The sequence below is a fragment of the Cibotium barometz genome, chromosome 26 (genome assembly GCF_041138505.1).
Source record: "Cibotium barometz isolate CiBa-2024 chromosome 26, ASM4113850v1, whole genome shotgun sequence".
Taxonomy (NCBI): domain Eukaryota; kingdom Viridiplantae; phylum Streptophyta; class Polypodiopsida; order Cyatheales; family Cibotiaceae; genus Cibotium; species Cibotium barometz.
In genome coordinates, this window is record NC_141071.1 from 46,412,318 (window position 1) to 46,431,104 (window position 18,787).

Genomic DNA, 18,787 nt, shown 5'->3' on the forward strand with positions numbered 1-18,787 from the left:
GGTATCAAGCATTTTATTCAAGGCTTGTGAACCACGATTACATCATCTTGTGCTCAATCATTTGCAAAGTTCAGGATTACTTTATTATTCAAGAGAGTATTGAGTCTATTTAATCAATCAAAGTCGTCCAAATACTAATTGTCATAGAATCTGACATTAATAGTACTACTAGAAGCAAAGCTACTTAAGATTGTTGAGCACACTTGAAATATATCAAAAGCTAAGCCATTGATGATGATATCCCTAGTGTTGATGAAACAAATGAATAATTGTAATCCAAAGAGACATAAGTTATTAGTGTTGACAAAACATAGTAGAAGCATTTGTATAGCATGAAAGTACAAGGTTTAATTGTCTCCATTAAATATTTTGTGGCTTTCAATATGTCTACAATCGAGCTCTAAGGATTTCTTGTACTTTGTACATTGTTTCATTTGTATAGTGGATTTTTATTTTTTATTTTTTATTTTTGGGGGCAGGTGTCTCTAGTTGGGTGAGGGGTGGGCACTATGAGAGTATGCATACAAGGGGAAAGGGAAATTTAATCACAAGTACGTGGCTCATCACATAAAATTGTCTTAAGTAGTAGGGGGTCTAGAGTATAGAGCCTAATTGGTTCATGTTTAAGAGCCCATTGCATCTTGGGTGCATGGATGTCCAATCTAAAAGCATTGTCATTGATTTTCTTGAGAATCTTGAAAGGCCCATAAAAATATGGAACGAGTTTAAGCTTGGGGTGCTTTTCAATGCTCTTAAGTCTACATTTTTCGATTCTTAACCAAATGATGTCATTCTCTTGAAATTGCATAGGTCTTCTCTTCTTGTTGACTAGTTTTGTATATCTTTCTTGAGCTTTTTTAATAGATTGAGTCACTTTAGCCAAAATCTAGGTATGGTCACGAGAAAAATGTTTTGCGACAGCTGGAACTTGTGTTCCAATTCTAGAAGTCAGAGTAGGTAACTTTTTACCATAGACAACTTCGAAGGGTAGCTTTCTTGTGGCAAAGTGGGTGTTATTGATATAACAAAATTGTAAAATATGCAAATGCTCATCCCAATTAGAAGGTTTGTCAATGGTATAGGCCCTCAAAATGTCCATGATAGTGCTATTAGTAGCTTCAATCTGGCCGTTTCTTTCTGGGTGGAAAGAGGAACTAAAGTCCATCATAGAGCCTGAATTTTAAAACAAAGCGATCCAAAAATGAGTGCAAAAGCGAGAGTCTCTATCAGAAATAATTAGTCTAAGAAAACCATGATGAGAGAAAAAAGTTGTAATAAATATCTTTGCAGCAAGTGGAGTAGTGAATGTCTTCTTACATGCCACAAAGTATGCTTGTTTGCTACTTGTTTGCTAAACCTATCTACTATGGTCCAAATCATGTCATTAGGTGACGAAGTAATAGGTAATCCCGTAATCAAATCCATTGAAATTTCTTTCCATGGACCATTCGGAATTGGCAAAGACATCAATAGTCCATATGGTTTTCCATGATGACGTTTGACACATTGACAAACAATGTAATCAAATACATATTTTGTAATATCCTTTTTCATGTTAGGCCAATAAAAAAGTTTTTGACGTGAGGTATGCCACAATGCCCAACATAAGGTAGTTCATGCATTTCTTACAAAACAATATGCCTAAATGGTGCAGTAATGCATAATCTTTTCTCCAAGAATAGGAAACCATTAGCATATGAATAGCTATTGAGAGGCAAATAGTTATTATGAACAAGTGCATTTCAATCATTTAAAAAATCAATATCATGGGCATAACTGTCACGCATAGCATCCAAAGATTCAATATAAACAACAAAAATGTTACTAATTGATGGTCTATTGCTCAAAGCATCTGCAACAACATTAGCATGACCCGGTTGATATTGGATTATGGGGTGAAAACTTTGAATGAAGGAAGCCCATTTAATATGACGATCGGAGATCAAGGGCTGACTAAGTAGATATCTACTGATTTGTTGGTCAGTCTTAATTAAGAATTTCAAACCCATGAGGTAGTGTTTCCACATGCGAAGAGCATGTACTATGGCCAAAAGTTCCTTATCATAGGTGTTATAGTTGATTTCAAAGGGCTTTAGTTTACGACTTTCAAATGATAAGGGATGGTCATCTTGCATCAAATTGGCACCTATACCAGATCCACTAGTGTTAGTGTGACAACTAGGAAACCGTCAAAGGACTTTTGTTGACTGTCACCCCATCAAAAAATAGTTTTCTTTTTCAACAATAATGTCAATGGTAATGCAATGAGAGCAAGTTTCACACAAACTTTCTATAAAAGCTTGAAAGTCCAAGAAAAGATCTCACATCAAGTATAGTCTTGGGAGCTGGCCAGTGTCTAATGGTTGCTATCTTTTTAGGGTCAACACGAATGCCATCAGCGAAAACAATGTGCCCAAGATATTCAATTTCTCTTTGAAAGAAAGAGCTTTTGTTAGGATTTGCATATAAATGGTTCTCTTTAAGAAGTTTAAAAACAACTCTAATGGTTTTCATGTTCTTTTTCGAAACAACTAAATATAAGAATATCATAAAAAAAGACAATCACAAAATCTTAATGGTTCAAAAAGATTCTATGCATCATGCAAACAAATGTGGCCGGTGCAATGGTAAGGCCAAAGGGCATTACTAGAAATTCATAGTGACCAAATTGAGTCTTATTCTTCTTTTGAACTAATAAGATTGGTGCTCCAAATGGTGAACTTCTAGGTCGTATATTAATCCTTTATCTAGTAATTCCTTAATTTGGTGTTGAATGTCTTGCTATTGCAAAGGTTTTTGTCTATAAGGTTCACGATGTGGTGGTTGACTTCCTGGCAAGAGCTCTATTTTATGGTCCGAGAAAGAGGTAAGTGAGGGGGATAGTCATTAATAAAACAATCATGAAAAGAATCAAGAAAGTGTTGTTGATATGGGGTGAGTTTTTTATTTACTTTCTCTACCTCAGTCACATAAATCATGTATGCTTTGTGCTCTTTTCTAAGTGCTCTTTTTACTTATGTATGTGTAATCAATGGAAAAAGTTCAAGTGAAGAGTCACTAGAAAGAGATATCAATGTGTCACCATGCGTGAATTGCATAGTATGAGTGTTGTAATCAATGTTAGGATTCTGTTGATAACAGAATGCCATTCCTAAAATGATGTCCATGGAGTGTAAAGGTGCAATCAAGAAATTGTGATGCTCTTTATATGATCCAATTTGAATTTCAAGATTTTTAATTTCACGAGTGCCATTGTAACGAGTTCCTTTGAATGTAGATTTTATTTTATATGTAGAGGGAGATGTGTGCAGTTGTAATTTCCTTACAAGATTTTTTGAAATAATTTCATTGCGAACTCCCATCATCATCCAAAACACAAACTTGATGACCATCAATAGAACCTAGCATGCATATAATAATGAATGGATAGATTGAGGAATACCTGGAGGGTTGTTTGATTCCTAATTAACCTCATCATGATGAGTGTCCTCCGCCCATTTTGGAATGGTGTCATCATTGACCTCACAAGCTTCTTCTTCAATGTAGTGGACCGCTGGCGGTTGGTTTCTTTGGAGGTGGTAACTTGGCAAAGCAATTTGCCACAATATGACCCGGCTTAAGGCAACGATGACAAATAGGAGTAGGCCAAGGTGTCATCATTGACCTCACAAGCTTCTTCTTCAATGTAGTGGACCACTGGCGGTTGGTTTCTTTGGAGGTGGTAACTTGGCAAAGCAATTTGCCACAATATGACCCGGCTTAAGGCAACGATGACAAATAGGAGTAGGCCAAGGTGCTTTTGATGAGATATTGTGAGCACTATTGTGACTAGGCTTGGGGTTTAAATTTACAAAATTTGGCTTTGAAGGTGCCCCATTAAATACATTTTTAGGAGGAAATGTAGGTGTGCATGAGTATTGAACATTGCTAGTGCGATGTGAAATGAAAGAATTAGATTGAAAATTTTATCTAAATGGGCGATTATTACCCACAAACGATGATTGCTGATTTGTTGGACTAGGCCCTTGCATAGGTCTAACAAACTTGCCGATGGAGCGAAGCTTCTTCTCTGCATCATGAGCAAGAGAAATAGCCTCGTAGAGAGAAGAAGGTTGGACCATATCCACCTCTTCTTGCAAGCCTTCTTCAAGACCATCCTCATACTTTTCTTGCAAAGTGTCATCATGCACATCTTCTAGCATGTGAAGATGTAATAATGTTTGCAAAAAAATGCTCAGTGTATTATGACACATTGTCATGATCATTCCAAGAGAATTTGGTCCATGCACAATGTGTCTGCAGATGAAACTACGGTGGAAGGAAAGACTCTTTGACTTTGTCTTAGAACTCAAGCCAAGTGGTTGGCTTGTCATCACAGCAGCATTGTGGAGTACATTCCACCATAGAGATGCTACCATCCAATTTTGTAGAAGTGAAAGAGCTATGACTTATCTTTGATTCCTTGCATGTGCTTTGGGCTTCAAAAATTTCTTTGAGAATCTTGGTGAGATGATCATCTTCTAGAGAATCGTTGACCCGCGCACACTTCTCATGCTCCAATAAGGATTCCATGTGCATGTGGCATTGTTGCTCTTCTTGGAGTTGAGCTTGGATCAAAGAAAGTCTTTGATCGAGTGTGGGCTCAAGAAGTGGAGAATTGGTGAAGCCATGAGCATTGTCCATATGTAAATCATCACTTGAAGAAGAATTCATTTTGAATTTTAAAAATTACCTCATTTGCACAATGCAAATCATGATTGGGTTGAGAAAAGAGATGTTGAGTGTTGAATGTGGGAAGAGAATCACCTTGCTTTGAATAGATCAAGGATCACCTTGATTTGAATAGATCAAGGACGAGAGGTAATACTTCCACGACCAACCTGCTTCAATTTGCTGCTTTTGCACAACAAAATTTATGATTTTAAGGCATTGTTAATGAAGCAAGAGGGTTAATTTAAGAGGGAAATTATTGATGGAGAGGCCGGCATTCACAAGCACATTGCTTATGAAGCTTGCTGTACCTCGCCCACCCCACGATTCATTTGTGGAAGTACAGGTACCAATGGAAGAGGAGGAGAAGATGAAGGATGAAGCAGCATCCCAAGAAGCAAAGGAAGTACAAGTTGCTACAAATAGAGATTGTACACTTGCCACACAGAAAAATAAAGCCTCAACGACAATAGCAGCATACAAGATTGGCCCATCTAGAAAGAATGAAAGGATTGTAGATGAAGAGGAACTAAGGCCAAGAAAAAAGCAAATGAGTTTCCAATTAAAGAGCCTTACCCTATAGATACATGCCTCAAAAAGCTTCAGTACAATACATTTATTATGTCCATGCCAAACTGAGCCAAGTTTACTTAGTTATATGTTAGCCTTAGAATGTTGTTTAGGTAACAAATATAAAGATTGAAGGTCATACAAAGGTAAGCTACAGGAGGATGAAGACAGTGAAAAGATGGTGCTAGACTCTCACATGTGGACTCTCACATGCTGAACAACTATATCCTCACCCATAACCAAACACTCCACAAACAAAAGCTAACAGCTTGTGAGGAAAAGCTTTAGAAGGCTAAAGAATAATTGCTTGAGGAAATCACAAAAATAAGGGCAACAGAACAACATCTAAAAACACGTCTATCAAACTACTTTGGTGGAGATCAAGAGCAGAGCCATAGCGGATTTTGACAAAAAGGTTGCAGCATTTATGGCCCATGAAGAAAAGTCACAAAGGCTACATGCACAGGTCAAAGAGTGTATCAAGGAGTTCCAGAGTGAGAAAAATGAATGTGAACAAAGACTGTAGTAGGAGGTAATCAGGATCCATGAATTTCAAGACCAGTTACAACAACTACAAAAAGACTTCGAGGCAAGCAAGAAGATTGCATTCAAAATTACACAAAGATGAAGAGGTAAAAAAAGAAAAGGATTGATTATTTTCAGAATTAGCAAGAGGAGTCAAATAGGTAGCACGCACAAACAATCAGAGCCCATAATGTAAAACTAAAAGAGAGCGAAGAGAAGCTTGCAAGTGGTAGCACACCTAACCACCTCTCTCCAAGACTTAAAGGTAGAATTACAAACCAAAGAGGAGGCACTTGCACATGCATTAACACAGTTGGAAACACAGGTACAAACAGCTCAAGAAGCTACAGCACCCAAGCATCACAAGTTATTACAGGTATGGGCCACAAGAGAAGAAGCCATCATAGTGTTTCTTATAGAGGGATTCATTGCCAGTGGTTCCTTGGGTCCCTCCTCAAACCGTTAACTTTTCCTTTGATACACAAACACCCTCCTTCTTATAGTATGACATTAGCATTAGTTAGGATCTAACCAAGGGTGACCTTTTCCCAATACAACAGAACTTTGATAAGGATGCCACCCCTACTATAATCAAGGCCCCTCCTCAAACCATTACTTTTTTCTTTGCGACACTAACACCCTCTTTCTTATAGTATGATATTAGTATTAGTGAGGATCTAACCAAGGGTGACCGTGCCCTAATATAATAGAACCTTCATAGGGATGTTGACCCTACTATAATCATGGCCATTTTTCATAATGATATATATATTACCGAATATATGGCCATGTATACATATGCTATGCACCCTATCATCCTTGATTTTAGGTCGTGGTGTAGAGTAGTAATGAACTCTCAATTTTGGAAGACATGGAAGAGCTTCCATATCTCTCTATACCCCCTAACCCTCCCTCCACCCCCCGCTAAGTTTGAAGCCCTTTCTAACTCTTTTGCATGGTTCCAAACCCAAGGCTAGTTAGAGGTGTATACATATACCACCCTTACAGTATCTTAAAAGTTTATCAAAATATTTATAAACATCTAAAACAAATTTTGATACCGATGGTACATTCCTTTTCCTTGGAACATATTGAATATCTAGATAAACCTAGTCTACAAACAAATTTTGATACTAGTAGTACAAGACTTTTCTTTGGAACATATTGAATATCCTATTGTTCTCTCATGTGAGAAACAATTAGTACTTAATACATTTTTAAATACCACGAAACCCCCTCCACCACCGAAGCCTAATGATGACAAGGGGAGGGTGTGTATCCATAAACATACCCACTACATAGCCCTCAGATTGGGGATTTACCTTAGTGTAGCTTGTTGTTGTAGCAGTGGGAAAGTCATGTTGTAGCGAAGAACATGATTCTAAGTTAGTTTGTCCCTACTCACTAAAGACTAGGAATTCAACATAGCAACAAAAACTCTTGTAGATTTTGGGATTGTCCAAACGTACAATGTTAGTTGGGAAAAGATTGAGAGCTAGAAAGAGAGCTTGCAACAAAGAAAGAGAGAGAAGGTGAGTTAGAGAGGGTGAGAGAGAGAGAGAGAGAGAGAGAGAGAGATGAGACCAATCGCCTCATACTTTGAAGGTTTGCATAAATATTGTAGTCACCATGTGTGATCATTTCCCATTAACACGAGGATATGTGTTATTTTGAACCTCAAAATCTCATTTCAAATCTCAAAAAACAAAGCTTTGATTCGTAGAATCTATTTCATCAAGAAGGTAAATATTTCCCAAGGGCACATTCTTTGGTCTTGTAAGTTCTTAGAGAGGAAGTGGGTGATCTCTCTAACCACGGGCATTGTTTGCTAGGCTTTGAAATGAATGCTGCACTTGTGACCATAGGAATGCCTTGGGTCTCAAGTCTTCCTCCCACAACTCTAATCATCCTCAATGACTAGGGGAGAATTAAGACTACTCAGAAAAGTGTCTTGTAAAAAGTGCACAAACCTCCTTCCATAGAACACAAAACACATAACTACACTCCTTTTCCTGGCAAAATTAAAATTCATGATTTCCATCCAAATGTCAAATTGAGGCACCCCTTGGCTTACTCTTAAATTCCAACCAGCCAAATGAAACCCATAGCAAAACAGATTTAAAAATTAATCACCATACCTGGCTAATGCAAGGCAATGAGAAATACCATCATAAGGTGATATACTACATAAGAAACTTTCATTTGAGTAGGTAAGATTACTTGCATCTATATGACAGCTTTTTCATAGTGAAATAAGATGGGGTGAGCATACTGGTGAGAAGCTATGGCACCCTAATCCAAGATAGACAGTAATCTTCAGTGGCCATTGCACATTCCCTTGAATAGAATGTACTAACAATTCTGAACCCAACAACAGCAAGGCACTCCAACCCACATGTTAGTGAGCTGTATTATATTCAAGTGAACATTGTGCCCAAGTGCTTAAGTACACAAAGAGAAGCTCAAACATGTTGCATTGAGTTATCCCCAAAACCTATGGGGAAGGTTTAGTGAGTAAAGTACTGTCCATTAAAACAGATGGCCTACTTTAATTGCCCACAACGTGCAACTTCCATACCTTGTGTTACCTCATACAAATTTCCAAGAGAAAGGACAAATTGATTCTGCAAGATCATTCATACTATTAAATTACAAGAAAACCAATATATAAGATTAACTAATCACAACTTGATGAAGTTGTTTGTACACTTAAAATTTCTTTAGATACCAACATCGCAATGCTCATCATCAGCAGCGCACAATAAACACTGATAACCACATAATGGTATGTTATCCATTGATCACAACTCAAGCACATACACACAGATAGCTTCAAACTAAAATTTATAATGCATAGTTTTCATAAAGAGGGGTATACATTTGAGAATCTTACTTTATGAAACTGTGGCATTCACATATATAATAATCTCCTTCAAACCCGAGACCTTTGATAGGAAAAAAAGATTTTGAAAAAACAATTTTGCACTACTATGCTTGACTTCAACACCCTTGAGATACCCATCCATAGACCATGTTCAACAAACGTGTCTGAGAAATTTCAAAAAAATCACTCAAAGTTAAGCCACATGGTACTGCAGATCAGCAGTCTTCTTCTCCGAGACCTCAAAAACAAGCATCGAGCAAGCAGCAGCAACATAATGCTGCCAGGCTGCATACAGTCCAGTGAGAACAATTAGCTGAAGAACATTCACGAAGCAATCACTAACTCAGATATAAAGACTCAGTCAGCCTTCCTCAACCTTCAAACCTGTCAACCTTCAAGTAAATCCATGAGATAGTTTGAAGGTCTCAACGCCTTACCGATCGTTAACTACATCTTGTCTTATGCTTGCCACTGACAGAGCCAGAAGAGAATGAATCTACAAAAGTTAAAAAAAACTTACCACCCTTCTAAGAAACTTGGCCCACCACCTTGTGATTGCTGTTGAGGAGGGTAACCTTGCTGTGCATATCCCTGGGGAGGATACCCCTGCTGAGGATAACCCTGTGGAGGATAGCCCTGTGGAGGATAGCCCTGAGGTGGATATTCCTGTGGAGGATAACCCTGCGGAGGATAGCCTTGGGGAGGATAACCCTGCGGAGGATAGCCTGCACATAAAAGGACAAAATTCTTTCCATAGTATCTGAAAAAAAAATGTCTTCATTTTATCTAACATGAAAGTATGCTAGCTTACACTGAAAGGAAAGCTTCAAATTCCAAAATAAGTGTTCCAGTAGTATTGCTGCTACCCCACCATATATACAATTCGTTGTAAGAAAACACAGTAGTGGAAGCAAGATCTTCACAATACAAAGCTTTGATTACATACTAGGAGCTTTGATGGCAATCTAGACACACTCTTAACGGAGGATGTCTTGCTTACAAGAGTGCTTGAAACAAAGGCTGCCAAACTAGTGCCCAAGGAAAGCATGGACGTAGGTCAACCACGTCGACCAACCCATGACTTGGTCTAAAATGACCGACCAACCATATCATCTGATTAGGACCATATTAGACTACAACAAAGTCCCATAGCAAACTTGCAGCTTCCACGGCCATCTAAGGCTGTCTCAACTCTAAAACGAGCACCACAACCCAAGTGTGTCCTTAGTTTTCTGTCCAACGCTCAATAATGCAGTCACATAGCCCGCACAAGATGCAACCTACTTGGCAGTGTCATAAGCTGTCTCTTAACCATCTAGCCACCATCCAATGTCTAAACTGAGAACTACGGCCTGGATACTCACCACAACGGCTAATCCTCATATAAGGGACCCTTCAAAATAGAGCACATCTGTTATTACAAGTCACTCGCAATAGCATCATGAGGGTGGAGCATTGAGCAAATGCTTTTCCAACATTCCTATCCTAAGACCTGGTGTCTTGCAGTAGTATTGCCACTTATTAAAACTTCCCATAAATGTCATGTGCATCATAGATGCCATGGACATTTTCAGGGCTACATCCAGAAGAGGCAGCCACATAAAGAGTAGGACCAGGATGATAGAGCACAGAGCACTGTTGGCAGTGTAGACTGGAGCTGAAGGTCAGATGGCTGTCGGCTGCTCATGGACATGGTCGGCTGAACCAGAAAATAGAGGCAGCAGCAGGCGCAAGGAGGACCAGTCGGCTGTACTAAATAGCATTTACTGCATTTATGCAGTCGGCCAGCACACCAAGTGTCCAAGACACATATAAATAGCCAGTGTGCTCATTGTGTTAGCCATTCAATCCTCTAGGGATTGGGTCAGTAGGAGTCCCATAGGGGGACAGAATTTTGGGTGTAATCACCTTTTATGTAAGGCAGCCTATGGCTGTAGTAGGGGTACCTTTTTGTACCATATGAATATAGTGAATTTCCAGCACTTCTCTCTCTCTCTCTACTGTCTCTCTATATCTGCGTTTTTGCATCAAATGTTTTCCAAGAGTGTTTAGGGCTGTAAGATGACTCCCAAAGCTTCCGCGTGTTACATTGGTATTAGAGCATCAGGCTCAGCAAAGCTAAACACTGATTCAGTCCCATATGATGGTGTACAGGTCCAAGGTACAGGAAAGTACACGGATACGAAGCCCAAGGCAAAGAACACAGAAGCGGGAAGAACTCCCAGGAGGTTTGTTGGTGGTGTTCCACAGTGCCAAAGGGGATGGCAGTCCTGTGAGCCAGATAGGTTCTCAAGCAACGGTCCCAAGGGAGGTTTATCCTCCAAGGGTGATGTGAGAGTGCCAGACTCATTTCTCAGGAATGAAGACCAAGACGGTGTTCAAAGTCAGGGCAGAAATGTATTGTGGACTAGAGGAAACTACATGCATAGATCTTCGTCAGAGACAGAGTGGTTTGGAGAACAGGCCGGATGTTCAGAGAAAAAGGGGTGCCGGGGATGGAGGATGACAAGAGGGACTTCGGGACAGGATTGGGATGATGACAGTCATCCAAGAGCAGGTTGGAATCCCGTCATCAAGTTTAGCAAAGGGGGATGTCATGTGCATCATAGATGCCATGGACATTTTCACGGCTACATCCAGAAGAGGCAGCCAGATAAAGAGTAGAACCAGGATGATAGAGCACAGAGCACTGTTGGCAGTGTAGACTGGAGCTGAAGGTCAGATGGCTGTCGGCTGCTCATGGACATGGTCGGCTGAACCAGAAAATAGGGGCAGCAGCAGGCGCAAGGAGGACGACCAGTCGGCTGTATTAAATAGCATTTACTGCATTTATGGCTGGCCGACCAGCAGTTGGCCAGCACACCAAGTGTCCAAGACACATATAAATAGCCAGTGTGCTCATTGTGTTAGCCATTCAATCCTCTAGGGATTGGGTCAGTAGGAGTCCCATAGGGGGACAGAATTTTGGGTGTAATCACCTTTTATGTAAGGCAGCCTATGGTTGTAGTAGGGGTACCTTTTTGTACCATATGAATATACTGAATTTCCAGCACTTCTCTCTCTCTCTCTCTACTCTCTCTCTATATCTGCGTGTTTGCATCAGATGTTTTCCAAGAGTGTTTAGGGCTGAAAGATGACTCCCAAAGCTTCCGCGTGTTACATTGGTATCAGAGCATCAGGCTCAGCAAAGCTAAACACTGATTCAGTCCCAAATGATGGTGTATAGGTCCAAGGTACAGGAAAGTACACGGATACGAAGCCCATGGCAAGGAACACAGAAGCGGGAAGAACTCCCAGGAGGTTTGTTGGTGGTGTTCCACAGTGCCAAAGGGGATGGCAGTCCTGTGAGCCAGATAGGTTCTCAAGCAACGGTTCCATGGGAGGTTTATCCTCTGAGGGTGATGTGAGAGTGCCAGACTCATTTCTCAGGAATGAAGACCAAGACGGTGTTCAAAGTCAGGGCAGAAATGGATTGTGGACTAGAGGAAACCAGAGGAAACCAGATGCATAGATCTTCGTCAGAGACAGAGTGGTTTGGAGAACAGGCCGGATGTTCAGAGAAAAAGGGGTGCCAGGGATGGATGATGACAGAGGGACTTCGGGACAGGATTGGGATGATAACAATCATCCAAGAGCAGGTTGGAATCCCGTCATCAAGTTTAGCAGAGGGGGATGTCATGTGCATCATAGATGCCATGGACATTTTCACGGCTACATCCAGAAGAGGCAGCCTGATAAAGAGTAGAACCAAGATGATAGAGCACAAAGCACTGTTGGCAGTGTAGACTGGAGCTGAAGGTCAGATGGCTGTCGGTAGCTCATGGACATGGTCGGCTGAACCAAAAAATAGGGGTAGCAGCAGCAGGCGCAAGGAGGAGGACCAGTCGGCTGTATTAAATAGCATTTACTGCATTTATGGCTGGCCGACCAGCAGTCGGCCAGCACACCAAGTGTCCAAGACACATATAAATAGCCAGTGTGCTCATTGTGTTAGCCATTCAATCCTCTAGGGATTGGGTCAGTAGGAGTCCCATAGGGGGACAAAATTTTGGGTGTAATCACCTTTTATGTAAGGCAGCCTATGGCTGTAGTAGGGGTACCTTTTTGTACCATATGAATATACTGAATTTCCAGCACCTCTCTCTCTCTCTCTCTACTCTCTCTCTATATCTGCGTTTTGCATCAGATGTTTTCCAAGAGTGTTTAGGGCTGAAAGATGACTCCCAGAGCTTCCACGTGTTACATTGGTATCAGAGCATCACGCTCAACAAAGCTAAACACTGATTCAGTCCCAAATGATGGTGTACAGGTCCAAGGTAAAGGAAAATACACGAAAACGAAGCCCAAGGCAAGGAACATAGAAGCGGGAAGAACTCCCGGTGTTCCACAGTGCCAAAGGGGATGGTAGTCCTGTGAGCCAGATAGGTTCTCAAGCAACAGTCCCATGGGAGGTTTATCCTCCAAGGGTGATGTGAGAGTGCCAGACTCATTTCTCAGGAATGAAGACCAAGACGGTGTTCAAAGTCAGGGCATAAATGGATTGTGGACTAGAGGAAACCAAATGCATAGATCTTCATTTGGTTTGGAGAACGGGCCGGATGTTCAGAGAAAAAGGGGTGCCAAGGATGGATGATGACAGAGGGACTTCGGGACAGGATTGGGATGATGACAGTCATCCAAGAGCAGGTTGGAATCCCGTCATCAAGTTTAGCAGAGGGGGATGTCATGTGCATCATAGATGCCATGGACATTTTCATGGCTACATCAAGAAGAGGCAACCAGATAAAGAGTAGAACCAAGATGATAGAGCACAGAGCACTGTTGACAGTGTAGACTGGAGCTGAAGGTCAGATAGTTGTCGGCTGCTCATGGACATGGTCGGCTGAACCAAAAAATAGGGGCAGCAGCAGGCGCAAGAAGGAGGACCAGTCGGCTGTATTAAATAGCATTTACTGCATTTATGGCTGGCCGACCAGCAGTCGGCCAGCACACCAAGTGTCCAAGACACATATAAATAGCTAGTGTGCTCATTGTGTTAGCCATTTAATCCTCTAGGGATTGGGTCAGTAGGAGTCCCATAGGGGGACATAATTTTGGGTGTAATCACCTTTTATGTAAGGCAACCTATGGCTGTAGTAGGGGTACCTTTTTGTACCAAAATTTCAAACACTTCTCTCTCTCTCTCTCTCTCTCTCTCTCTCTCTCTCTCTCTCTCTCTCTCTCTATATCTGCGTTTTGCATCAGATGTTTTCCAAGAGTGCTTAGGGCTAAAAGATCACTCCCAGAGCTTCCACGTGTTACATTGGTATCAGAGCATCAGGCTCAGCAAAGCTAAACACTGATTCAGTCCCATATGATGGTGTATAGGTCCAAGGTACAGGAAAGTACACGGATACGAAGCCCAAGGCAAGGAACACAAAAGCGGGAAGAACTCCCAGGAGGTTTGTTGGTGGTGTTCCACAGTGCCAAAGGGGATGGCAGTCCTGTGAGCCAGATAGGTTCTCAAGCAACGGTCCCATGGGAGGTTTATCCTCCGAGGGTGATGTGAGAGTGCCAGACTCATTTCTCAGGAATGAAGACCAAGACGGTGTTCAAAGTCAGGGCAGAAATGGATTGTGGACTAGAGGAAACCAGATGCATAGATCTTCGTCAGAGACAGAGTGGTTTGGAGAACAGGCCGGATGTTCAGAGAAAAAGAGGTGCCAGTGATGGATGATGACAGAGGGACTTCGGGACAGGATTGGGATGATGACAGTCATCCAAGAGCAAGTTGGAATCCCGTCATCAAGTTTAGCAGAGGGGGATGTCATGTGCATCATAGATGCCATGGAAATTTTAAACGGCTACATCCAAAAGAGGCAGCCAGATAAAGAGTAGAACCAGGATGATAGAGCACAGAGCACTGTTGGCAGTGTAGACTGGAGCTGAAGGTCAGATGGCTGTCAGCTGCTCATGGACATGGTCGGCTGAACCAGAAAATAGGGGCAACAGCAGGCACAAGGAGGAGGACCAGTCGGCTGTATTAAATAGCATTTATTGCATTTAAGGCTGGCTGACCAGCAATCGACCAACACAACGAGTGTCCAAGACACATATAAATAGCCAGTGTGCTCATTGTGCTAGCCATTCAATCCTCTAGGGATTGGGTGTGTTACATTGGTATCAGAGCATTAGGCCCAGCAAAGCTAAACACTAATTCAGTCCCATATGATGGTGTACAGGTCCAAGGTACAAGAAAGTACACGGATATGAAGCCCAAGGCAAGGAACATAGAAGCAGAAAGAACTCCCAGGAGGTTTGTTGGTGGTGTTCCACAGTGCCAAAGGAGATGGCAGTGCTGTGAGCCAGATAGGTTCTCAAGCAACGGTCCCATGGGAGGTTTATCCTCCAAGGGTGATGTGAGAGTGCTAGACTCATTTCTCAAGAATGAAGACCAAGACGGTGTTCAAAGTCAGGGTAGAAATGGATTGTGGACTAGAGGAAACCAGATGCATAGATCTTCGTCAGAGACAAAGTGGTTTGGAGAACAAGCCGGATGTTCAGAGAAAAAGGATGGATGATGACAGAGGGACTTTGGGACAGGATTGGGATGATGACAGTCATCCAAGAGCAGGTTGGAATCCCGTCATCAAGTTTAGCTGAGGGGGATGTCATGTGCATCATAGATGCCATGGACATTTTCACGGCTACATCCAGAAAGAGGTAGCCAGATAAAGAGTATAACCAGGATGATAGAGCACAGAGCACTGTTGGCATTGTAGGCTGGAGCTGAAGGTCAGATGGCTGTCGGCTGCTCATGGACATGGTCAGGTGAACCAGAAAATAGGGGCAGCAACATGCGCAAGGAGGACCAGTCGGCTGTATTAAATAGCATTTACTGCATTTATGGCTGGCCGACCAGCAGTCGGCCAGCACACCAAGTGTCCAAGACACATATAAATAGCCAGTGTGCTCATTGTGTTAGCCATTCAATCCTCTAGGGATTGGGTCAGTAGGAGTCCCATAGGGGGACAGAATTTTGGGTGTAATCACCTTTTATGCAAGGCAGCCTATGGCTGTAGTAGGGGTACCTTTTTGTACCATATGAATATACTGAATTTCCAGCACTTCTCTCTCTCTAATCTCTCTCTATATCTGCGTTTTTGCATCAGATGTTTTGCAAGAGTGTTTAGGACTGAAAGATGACTCCCAAAGCTTCCGCGTGTTACAATAAACTCTTGCACAAGCTGGTACACCAAATTATCCCTATTGCAACTCATATTGCTGAGGCTCCTGTCCATGCCAAGGACTTAAGGACATGCAAAAGTAACCAAGCAAGAGTCGTAATTAGGGTTGCATAGAATACAAGTACACAAAGAAGCCAGGAATGGTTGTTTATCCACCATTACCAGCCAGCATGAGAAGATGGCAGTCGAGCACATGTGTGGAAACTCCTGCCCCTTAACCCTCTGGCATGATCTGCTGTTCTCTCTCACAATGACTTCAGGCATTTCAGTTTTTCCAAGAACCTCAATACCCATGTCAATACAAGTTTAATGAGAACACTCTTAGTAAGCATGTAAGCTAATTGAGGAGAAATCCTCATGGCTGGCTGTCAAGTGCCTGCGTAATTAGCAGTAAACAAGTGTTGCTCTCTAGAAAAATGCAGACATAATGGAGAAGGATACAAATCTTTTCTTGTAGAAGACATTAGATTGGAAAAGTGACCAAGGAGACACCTCGAGATCAAGAAATGATTGGTTCAGCCCGGCAAGTTCGCACGTTTCCTGAGGCTGAGGTGACCCCTTCAGACTGGCGGGAATACATCTGTAAAGCTCCTTATACCAGAAAGCTGAGAAGACTTATGAGCGAAGGCAACCAACTAGCTTATGAACCTGAGCTATTGAAGTCAAGGGTCCACCCAATCACTTCCCTTTTGATTGTAAAAACAGGCCAAGAAGAAGGGCCCTTCTTTCCACATTTCTGCCGACATATTAATGCATTATTCTCAACGGCATGCTGTTTTGAGTGTTTGGTTTCTTACCCTGTCATGGTCGTGGGTCATGGGAGGGAGGATCTGAGCCACTAAATCAGGACACTTTATTTCAGGAAATCCAAATCAACATCAATTTAAATTCAGCAGCTTGCTGATGTGGAATAACATGATTTGCTTGGCTGTCAACACCTGTGCAGAATGATTTCCATCCTGCTACTGATAATTCCATTGGCCTAGCTATCAACAAATGTTCCACTCCCCATGACCATGATGGTGTAGAGAAAGGCCATGGGGAGGCATTTCCTTACACCTTCAAGTGCCACTATTATGGCCCCTTCAACAGAAAAAACTCGAGAACCAGGCTTTTGCAAAACCAAATATCTAAATCTTACGTCTTGTTTTGTATATTCTAAGGGTGTCATTAGCCTGGCCTATCTACCCTAAGCAAGCGGGATAGGAAAACTACAGGCTCCTATTCTAGTGCCAGAAAAGCGCAGGAAAAACACGCACGCAGATCCAGGCAAAGGGTTCAAAAATGCACACACATATGTACAATTCTCTCTCTCTCTCTCTCTCTCTCTCTCTCTCTCCCACACACAGACACACACACACACACACACACACACACACACGGGGGGACACGAAAAAAGGGCTTCAAACGAACCTTGAGAAGGCGGTGCCATCACAGGCGGTTTGGGATCCGGGTAGTAGCTCATATCTCTGCTCGCTCGCCCGCCTGAGCCAACAGAACGAATGATGATGGTTGGTATGCTCTGCGTGAGGGTGCGGTGGGGTAGGTAGGAAAGAGCGAAGAATTTAAATGCTATTTGTGGGCGTACATAAGTGTGTTTATGTGTCTGCTATCTATCCATATCTTTATATGTGCAAGCTCATGTGAGTTAGTGTATCTGCGTGTATGTTTTTATGTGTGGTGTGTGTTTGTATATGCATGTGTGCACGTGTGTGTATGCATGTGTCTATGTGCGACTCTCATATAGATGCATATCTCTGTGTCTCTATCTCACATGCATTCTACATAAACACAACCCTCTCTCACACACATACACGTACACATGCCCTCTCTCTCTTCTTACACCCGTCTTACATACACACTTTCTCACACACATAGAATCTCTCTCTCTCTCTCTCAAACACACACACTCTCTCTCTCTCCACATGTATGTGTATGGTTGTGTACACATACAAATGTGTTTATATATAATAGTATCTATATAATACTATTATATATATTTATTTATTAGTATTTATATAATACTATTATATATTTACTATATGTATATTGATTTATATATCATTATTATAATATATTTACTATATATATGTTTTTAATTTTTTATTTAAATTTATGTATTATATATATAGCATTATATTATAATATATTAGTATATATTTAATATATATATTTATTTAATATCCTTACTTATTATATACACTTTATACTTATATACTATATATTTTTATAGTTTTGTATTTTATTATTTATTTAATTTTTCCTCTCTCAACATACCCCTACACTCCTCTCTCTCTCTCTCTCCACTTCCCCAATATGTGGCCTCCACTCCCCTCCTCCTCCCCCTCTCTCTCCTCTTCCCTAACTCGTGGCTCCTCCCCTCCCTCACCATCACACCCCCTTGTCTTTTTCCCCTACTCCACGTGTCCCCTCCCTTTTTACATACATCTCTCTCTCTCTCTCTCTCTCTCTCTCTCTCTCACACACACACACACACACACACACACACACACACACATACGTACACACACACTCTCTCCTCACTTCCTCTCTCTGTCTCTCTCTCATTCTCACACACACACACACACACACACATTCCCTCTCTCTTCTCACACACACTCTCTCACACATCTCTCGCTCTCTCTCTCTCTCTCTCTCCCTACTTGAATTTGCAAGAAGGGATGGGCTATGGTGGATCAAATGCAAGAATCATCATGATTAGGCAAGCAATTAGCAAGTGATTAAAATAAGATTAGTACAAGATTAAGTTAATAACATAATGTAAGCTTGGATTCACAATAACCACCGCATTCTCATTAGGCCAATGCCTCAATTTATAGCTTTTATATCCACAAGGCGCCAAGCACCCACT

At 41.5% G+C, this 18,787-nt stretch overlaps 1 protein-coding gene across 1 annotated transcript; it reads right to left on the reverse strand.

The window, feature by feature from the left end:
* Positions 1 to 8,635: 8,635 nt before the first annotated feature.
* On the reverse strand, positions 8,636 to 17,520 carry WIH2 (proline-rich family protein). Its single transcript, XM_086820703.1, has 3 exons — positions 17,329 to 17,520; positions 9,210 to 9,414; positions 8,636 to 8,974 (listed from the first exon to the last, which is right to left on the reverse strand). Exons 1-3 carry the CDS (start codon positions 17,378 to 17,380, stop codon positions 8,929 to 8,931), a joined length of 303 nt encoding a protein of 100 aa, XP_086676829.1. The 5' UTR covers positions 17,381 to 17,520; the 3' UTR covers positions 8,636 to 8,928.
* Between the last annotated feature and the right edge of the window lie 1,267 nt (positions 17,521 to 18,787).

What these genes read in the sequence shown, in the direction of transcription:
- WIH2 (XM_086820703.1), bottom strand. Translation starts at nt 17,380, where the DNA reads ATGAGCTACTACCCGGATCCCAAACCGCCTGTGATGGCACCGCCTTCT. An exon ending in GATGGCACCGCCTTCTCAAG is followed by an intron (nt 9,415 to 17,328) that starts GTTCGTTTGAAG and finishes TTTTATGTGCAG; the next exon opens with GCTATCCTCCGCAGGGTTAT. An exon ending in CCAAGTTTCTTAGAAGGGTG is followed by an intron (nt 8,975 to 9,209) that starts GTAAGTTTTTTT and finishes GACTGTATGCAG; the next exon opens with CCTGGCAGCATTATGTTGCT.